Source organism: Buceros rhinoceros, unplaced genomic scaffold, assembly GCF_000710305.1.
Source record: "Buceros rhinoceros silvestris isolate BGI_N320 unplaced genomic scaffold, ASM71030v1 scaffold16318, whole genome shotgun sequence".
NCBI lineage: Eukaryota > Metazoa > Chordata > Aves > Bucerotiformes > Bucerotidae > Buceros > Buceros rhinoceros.
In genome coordinates, this window is record NW_010425263.1 from 49114 (window position 1) to 57940 (window position 8827).

The 8827-nt window shown below is 35.6% G+C and overlaps 1 protein-coding gene across 1 annotated transcript in view; it reads right to left on the bottom strand.

Annotated features, from left to right (window-relative positions):
* The window catches only part of LOC104497795 (G-protein coupled receptor 98-like), a gene marked incomplete at its 3' end in the record, with an annotated part of 55127 nt that overhangs the window by 46022 nt on the left and 278 nt on the right, over nucleotides 1–8827 (bottom strand). Inside the window, exons 2-6 of the mRNA XM_010141078.1 lie at nucleotides 6688–6872; nucleotides 4815–4964; nucleotides 3637–3732; nucleotides 2475–2579; nucleotides 973–1086 (exon numbers count right to left, since the gene is read on the bottom strand). Coding sequence (XP_010139380.1) covers nucleotides 973–1086; nucleotides 2475–2579; nucleotides 3637–3732; nucleotides 4815–4964; nucleotides 6688–6872 — 650 coding nt within the window. The remainder of the gene's footprint in view (nucleotides 1–972; nucleotides 1087–2474; nucleotides 2580–3636; nucleotides 3733–4814; nucleotides 4965–6687; nucleotides 6873–8827) is intronic.

Genomic DNA, 8827 nt, shown 5'->3' on the forward strand with positions numbered 1-8827 from the left:
ATTCAGAAAAATATTTGTTTCGTTGTTTTCCCTAACTTCAGATCCTAAAAGCTCAAAGTTCTGAGAGTAACATTAAATTCTTGTGAATTCCATCAGCAGCAATAAAGGACTTTTACATTGTTTCGTTGTTTTCCCTAACTTCAGATCCTAAAAGCTCAAAGTTCTGAGAGTAACATTAAATTCTTGTGAATTCCATCAGCAGCAATAAAGGACTTTTACACAAAATTAACCTTTCATGTATGCTTGTGGAAGACTTTCATTGAGTAAACCAGCCACACCTGAGCAGACCAAACTTTGAAAAAGAGAACTTTCAAAGTATTTCTCAAAGGAAAAAAAAAAACCAAACCCAAAAAACCTCCCCAAAAGTCTAGCCGTTTCTGAGTCACAGAAATACTACATCTAATCTGAAAAAGATGCTTCTACACACCAGTCTGGCAGAGGTTCTTTATGCCTAACCAACTACTAAAGACAAAAAAGATAGCCTGAGTTCATTATGAAAACATAGACTGAATTTGCAAAGCAGATAATTAAAGAAAAGCAGAGTACTTTTAAAAAAAGAAAGACAGAAATGTTGAATATAGAAAGGACTTTAAGAGATAAACCTGTACCTAGCTCAAGAACATCACTCTTGGCCATACAACAAGGACCTCAGTATTCCATTTGAATAAAAAGTATAATGCTTTCCTGATTATTTATACATTTACTGCTGAGGAACCTAACTGTTCCAGTCAGTGCAGCCAGGACATGTTCAGAAAGTAAAAACATTCACCGATGAGAATTATAGAGGATTAGAAGGAGCAAAAATCAGAGCCCACAGAGCTAGAAGTTGACATCACTTTAGATGATGTAAGTAGATGCACTTATAACCTTATTTCAACAAAGCATTTTTGGGCTTTATTACTGTTCATCTCTCCAGAACAGCAGGTAATCTTCTACATATCCAAGCCAAAAATAAAGTCAGTTTGTTCTTACCTGATCATCAAGCACTGTTAAATTATAAATCAGTGTTGATGTCCCAGGCGTAAATGTAATATTTCCCCTAGCTGGACTTAAGTCTTCTTCAGCTGGGTTTGGTCCATCATCTATCTGCAAAGAATTGATTTTTACCATAAGAAATATATAAAACGGGAATAAAAATGTATTACAATAATCAATTCACAGTGTGTGACACACATAACAAACTACTATCTATTCTGTCATCTCCTGCTCACAGGCACACACATTCACTTGTGAAAATCTGCCCTTTATTTGGCAGATGGAGTAAGTCAGAGTAATCACTCTGAGAAATTATGTATTGCCAGAAAAAGAGGAAGAAAACTCCTTCCATATAGGACTAGGATGACTTTTTGGTATCTGCTGATCCATAACTGACTCTTTGACATAAGAGAAAGAATATTCATTCTACTACAACTTAACTCACAAATAGTTCATAGTAAGTTCTAAGACAAAACAATAGCAGTTACTCATTTTGTGTCCTTTCTAAATGGATTTGTGATATTAAGGAAATCACAGTTAAGAAACATAAAAGACTAGGAAGACCCTTAGAGGCCAGATGTTGCAGGTATTTTTAGAAAGTCTTGACCATTTTTTTCAACACAGGTATATAAATGACATTGTCTGTGAGATGGACCTCATTAATCTTGCAGATAGCAAAATTTGTTGGATCTTAAAACAAATTGATTTACAATAAATTACACAGAAAATCTCTTTCTGCATGTTCGTTATACATGTAGTATTTAGCATGTGATAAAAAACCAGGAGAAATCTTCGGAGATTTTGACAGGTCTAGATTAAACTCTTGATGATGTATAAAACCAGTCAACTGGTTTTCTGATAAGGAAATACCCATACGAAAGAATATGTAATTTTAAAGAACGTAATAGAATAGAAGCTAGATAAGAAAAACAAAACAACAAAAACAAAAAAAAAAGGCAATAACTACATCACATTCAAATCAAGTACGTAAATAACAGTCTAATATTCAACACAAGTAAGTATTTTGAAAGGTTTAGGTTTCTGGGAATTCAAACTGCAGTCTCACATACAGAATTTCTTACAGAATTTCAATAAATTCTGAGCTCTCACACATGTTAAAAGTCGGCACAAGCATTAAAGACTCAGATGTTTATCTGTAAAATATAGATGAATTTTGAAGAAATATTAAATAAGACATGTCTTACACAGTTCCTACTCGTGGTATTCTAGTAATACCAACTAATGCTGTCTCAAATATCTTCCTAAATGACAGATAATACTCAGTTTTCTCTAACATCTCTTAATTTTCCCTCAAATTAAACAGTCAGATAATTACAATTTGACAGGTAGTATCTTTTTATTTATGAAACAGAACCAACAAATGAGACATAAGTACTTTGCCCCCTTCCATTTTATAGTATAAACACTTTGATAAGTTTTGATTATGGCCTCACAGTTTCACCCAACAGACCAATCAACGAAGGTATTGATCAACTCACCTCAAAAGTTACAATGACTATCCCATAGGTTCCCCTCTCCCTAATTAGAGTGAGCGGCACAAATTCATTCCTGCCCCTGGGCTCATTCACTGTGATTAAGGCAGACTAATGAGGAAGAAAAGGGACAGGCAATCAGGCACAGATCAAATATAACAGCAGAAGGAATAAACTGTTACCATAGAAATACCAAACTCCCACAGATAAGTTAATCCAATCTGCAAATCGGTCCACTGATGGCATACACTTCCTAACAACCAATTAGTTCAGCTAAAGAAAAGCTTGGAAGATTTTGGATAAAAAAAATTATTGTAAGTTACACAACTAGAGGGTTGGTGGGTTTTTTTGTAAATTAATGTAGTCAATGTTAGCATATTAGTTAGCCTATTAGCGTTTATAGCAGGTCCTAATCCTGTTAAAAACAGGATTTCTCCATTAAAAGTATTTTATTAGATAACTAGCTATAAATGGGCTCTATCAAACTGCTGCAGCTGAAAGATTTCAAACAATTATGCCAATTCAGAGAGCAGCATGGCTTAGTACAATGGTTCTAAAAATTTCTCATGTTCCTGCGCTTTTTCAGGGAAGTCTTCTACAAAAATTATATTGCCATAATGCTGGCAATAAGGCAAAGTTCATCTTTCTACTGACACAAGATCTGTATTATTGCAAATATTCTCCATGTCACTAGAGCCACACCAGTGTCTTATCACAGAAGGCATTATACAATGCATGCATCATGATACTGTTCTCTTAGCCTGATAGTGAAGTATAAAATTGCTCACTAAAGATGGGATAATGTATATAATCTCAATATATAAGGTATTACTCCTCCCTTCTTCCTTACTATATTCAGATCTTGATTTAAAGATGTGGGGGGAAGAGGGACCAAACAACTTTTTAATAGTTTTACGTTAAAGCTGAGCAACATAAAAATTCATCCAAGTATGAGGGTTTCAGCCTACAAGACCTAAAAGCATATACCTTAAAGCTGTATACGTGTATGAATTACAAACATATGTATGAATTACCGCTAGAGATGTTTTCAAAGATGTAACTCAGAATCAGTTTTCAAGGGATTCAGTTGAATAACTATGCAGCATCTTTGACAATTTCACCTTTACATTTTCTAAAATGTTTACATATACAATATAAAAAGCCATACCATGTTAAAAGAAATTATTCCAAAGGCATTGTCATTTGATAAGATAGTTACAGTGACAGATTTGGGCGAGCCAAGTTTTATCCTTGCAGATGGTTTCTAAAATTAACAAAACAAAACAAGATATTAAATAAGGTGATGGGCAAAAAACAAATTTTGATTTTACTGTCTTTAAAGTGTAAATATTAACATATAACAAACTGCATATCTCCTCATTATATCTTATATTGAACATTATTTAAAGCAATAGAATGGATCAAAATAATTCTGAATTATTGAGGAAATACATTCTATATAGTCACCAACAAAGTGCTTGAAACAAACTTTGCAAAGGATTAATCATGGTTTGGCAATTAATGACACCACAGCTAGAGAGAATGAGATGTGAAGCATGTAGCACTGCCAGGAACTCACACCTGGTCTTTTTTTCCTAACATTTATCTAAAACTGAAGCTGTTGTACTGAGATATCAGCTAACGGAAACAAAACTTTACAGTGTTGTAACAACGAGCTACATTTACAAAGCAAAGCAAAAAGGGAGGTAAAATACACATTTTTATATTCACTGCAAAGATCCCCCTAGAACTGTAATTAATTGGCAATAGAATATATAATTTATCTTTTCTAAACCGACATCAAACTCAGTCATGTACTATTACCTAAAAAAAAAGTGAATGTAGTATGACTCCAGTGAGATGGAACAACACAAAAAGGTTTATTGATACGTGATTAAAAAATTGTTTGGAATTTTTTAGGTAAGTCTTATTTACCCTCTGCTTCTAGAGGACTGGAAGTCACCCCCTTTCTTTTGCTAATTCCACTCTCTCTTCCAGGTATGGTCTCTGCAGGAAAACAGGAAGGGCTGAGAGTCTGTTCACAACCAGACTCTTCTGGGCTGTAGTGCACCTTCAAATGTCCACAGCTGAATGTGGTGCCCACCCAAGTTTCACACTATACCTACACTGCACAACGGCATCACACAGAGACACCCACAGGAACAGGCAAAACCTTCTAAAGAACAGTAAGTACCATCCTGGCTAGTCTCCAGATTTTAGATCTTCCCTGTTAGATTCAGACTCACATGCAGTACTGCTATATTCAAATCTTCAGAACACCATTCATTTGTGTCAGATTACCTGCTGTTTTCTGGAGAACAGATAAATTGAAACATTGAGACTTACTGGTAGTGTCAAGTAAAACGTGAATGTCTCATCAGCCTCAGGAAGATCATCATCACAGACAGATATATACACTGTTCGGTTTGTTTCTGTATCGGGTATAAATGCAGCTGCATATGTGTCAAAAAAGTCTCCTGTGTTTTCTCCATCAATCTGCAATAAATATACAACTGAATGCCACCTCCTTCTTCTCCAACTGTCTTCTATAATATTATTTCTGGACTCATTTAACAGACTTCATACTCTCTTCTTGGCACATAGTTCTTCCCGCAACTTCCCCTGTTGTCACACAGTTAATTTCTGGGCAGAAGGTATAGATAATAGCCCCTCGTATCCATGCTGAGTAACCAGGGAAAAAAACAAACCAAAACAAACACAACACTATCCAGAACAACTGATGACTTCCTTCCCTGCAACTGTGTGTCTTTTGTATATGCACCATATGACCAGGTTTTTTTAATGGAAAAAGCTATTCCTGTGCACCTCATAATACTCTACCTAAATTAATTTGCTTTAAGGTGTACCTGAGCTCTACCTTCCTGCCTCACTCCGGGGACTAGAAGGAGCCTAGTCTTTACCTGAGATTAACATTTTGATTGCCAAAGCTGGTGAGATGAAGTCCCCTGCAATGAACAGCCCTGTTTTCGTTTTGGTCAATGAAAGAAAATCCCACTGATTCTAGTGTAAGTAAGGAGGTTAGAGGAGAGATTATAAAGGCAGTCGTGTCAAGGCAGCAAAGGGTCTGTGTTAAGTTTACAGCTGGAAGCTGAGACTGAATGGAGAGAAGCAACTAAACCATCATAGCTGTCACATCTGGAACTGCCTCCCTTACAGGCATTAAAGATTTGAATGAACCTTGGCAAAAAAGGCTGTTTTTCATTTCAGAAATTAGTGAAGAGGAAACAACACATGGAAGGTATTTTTGTGGCTCTCACATATCATTAGATAAATTTACAACTACTTTTTAGTTATGTGAAGCAACACTAGACTTACCAAAAAAGCTCTTAGAAAAACAGGTTCTAAACAGCTTCCTGAAAGAGCTGCTAACAATATTCATTTCAGAAACACGCTTTGAATTTTCAGGTCCTTATTAAGGAAATTAAGTTACTCTGCTTGTTATATCAGTAAAGAGCACTAGTTTCAAAGTACAATCCCATTTTCTCAAGGTTTTCTCCTCAGACATTACTGAAATCCCTACAGATCAATTTCTATTCCTTGTAACTTCTAAGACATGTATTTTTCACATCTAGGTACAGGAGAATAAAATATTGTGCAGGAACACAGATAATTTATTTTGTATAAACTGATAAGCAGTACATCTCTGGCACACTGCTGCATTCTCACACCACACAGCATCCTACCCCATACGCATATGGTATAGCACACTCCAAGGAGTTTAAACTTTTCAGGGGAATACAATCAAGATGGTGGTTATTAACAGCTAAGAAATAAAGGAAATAAAGCAAAAAACCTAACTCAGATCTCCAAATGAATTGATCAATATAATTTTTAAAATTCATACAGAATTCAGTGGAGTAGCTCCTAAACTGCAGGCTCTAGAGAAGCCTGGAAGAGGAAAAATCCATGTTTTCCATATAAGCTCACATCCACAATCAAAATCAAACAAGATTATCAGTTTGGACTTCTACCTGATGAGCAGGAGCTGGCTGCTCATCCTCCATAATTTTAAAACAGTGATGCAGCTGGCAGGAATTTGCTCTTTTAGAGAAGCAGGCTGTTGCTTCTTCAACGTGAAGCACTGTCCCAGTGAAATACCACCCTCCTTCTCACTGGCTTGATGGAAAATAGGCAACATTCAAAAAACTTCAGAAAGATATTAATGTTTACTGAGAATATAACTGGCATAGTTTCTTACCGACACAATTGCTGTGATGTTAGCAGGCTTTCCTGTCCTTTCAATTACAAGACGTATCACAGTTGTACTTGTTTCATTAACTACAAATACTGTTTGTCCACTGAACTTCACTTCCGTTTCTCCACATGTGAAATGAATGAGCAACACTAAAAGCAAATAAACTAATAAAGAAACAGAGGGCATCCCTACAGAAAAGAAAAGAATAATTAAATTGTGAATCTAGAGCAAGAAAAACATTCTTGGTTGACATTACCTATACAATCAACCCTTCTCAACCCTGCAAATACCGCCATTGACTTCTGAGCTTCAGAAATAAAATGAAAACATACACGGGTCTCCGCTGCAATATCAATGTAATTAAAAATGTATTGTAAAAGATAATGTAATTAACATCTACATCATTCTCATAAAGGTTGACCTTTCCATTTCCACCTTCTTTCTCTCTTGATTCACTTTAGGAATAAACATGAAATGGCAAAAATGGAGAAGAGTTGGCAGTATGCAGTCATCTCATAGACCATCTTCTGATATCTTGTGGACCATGAAATGTTGTTAAAAATTTGCATATTTACTTGAGATTCTTTGCACCTCTTCTCCCATCTCTTCTTGTCACAGAGAATCACTGTGGCACATTTTACTGCCATTGTAAGCTTTGTACAGCCAGACCTTTATATTTATTTGTTTTTGCAATCAATGTCTAGTTGTCTTTTCTGTTAGGATAAGAACTTAGCACTGATGTGGTTTACATCAGAGTCCAGAGAAGTAATGTGAAATACAAGTTTAAGTTCCAGTGAAGACGTCAAATACTGTGCAAGACAAATCTTTATGAGGCTCTGGCACAACAACTGGGAAAGAGCTGCTGTGTTATGCAGAGGCTCACATTGTACAGTGCTGACCAGAAGTGAGAAGCTGCGTGCTGAATGGAGCAGATTTCTCTAATAAAGACCTGAGCAATTTTTGAACAAGTCAAGAGAACGAAGTTGTTCTCTAAACACCGAAAAGCATTACAGCATGATCTTTAAGGGAATCAGTACTTTCAGGAAGTTCCTTTCGATCTTTAGTCACTAATGCTACTTTTAAATATTCCTACACAAAATATACAAACAATATTTGTGCAATTACACATATAAATAAAATGTCACTTTGGTTAAAATTCTAATTCCAAGTGCTAAGCTAACCAGACAAATCTGGTCAATGATGGTTGGATAAACTGTGCTGAACACATTACATCAGTATTTGCATTTCAATAATAATTAAATGCAGCCATGTTTGCAAAGCACTTGTTTTCAATATTTATGAGCAACAGCAAATTAAAATTTAGTCATAAGTGCTCACTGAAAATGTCATGCATACATTGAAAAATGTATTTTTGTCCAGTGTGTGCCAAATTTATAACGAGAATACACTTGTGGTCCAGCACTGATTCTGAGTGGTTTATGTACGCAGTCAGGCTTTAATTTTGCACTGAACAGAGAACAGGATAGCCTTCAGACCGCTAAAATTATCACAGCTTCAGAAAGACTTTGATTCATCTTACAATAAACTTTCAGGCAAGTTAAAGAACAAAAAAATTATCCACACACTTGACATATTAAAGAAGTTGGAAGTACAGTCAAGAAAACTACCAGTGCCTCTCAGAACTCCTACATGCGAAGACTGATGGGATGACAAAGTTAGCCAGTTTTAATTAGTTGTAATAAAAAACTACCTAGCTGTACTGAACATCACAGAGGGAACAGATGAGCAATGAAAGTAAGTGCGAAAAATCAGGCCTAACCAATTTTCCTGTGAAAACAATTATCCATTTTGCAACCTACTGAACAGTGTTTCATTGATTCCAGCAAAAATATCACACAGTAAAATAATTTTGCTGCAGGACTTATCATCGCTATAAACTTTTATTACCATGAACACAGTCTTTCAAGATATCCATGGCTCTTAGTGAGAATTCAATGCATAACTGACTTTCAGGAACAATGCTTGACACCTACATTTCTATCTATTTAATAATTCTAGTGCAGCAAAAGCTTACAGTAGGAAGCAAAGATAAAATGTTTATACCTAAAACCCCCGGGATTTACATTTGTCAATGCTTCCAAAGATGACTATATTAACTCGCAAGATGTTTTTGTTGTTTTTG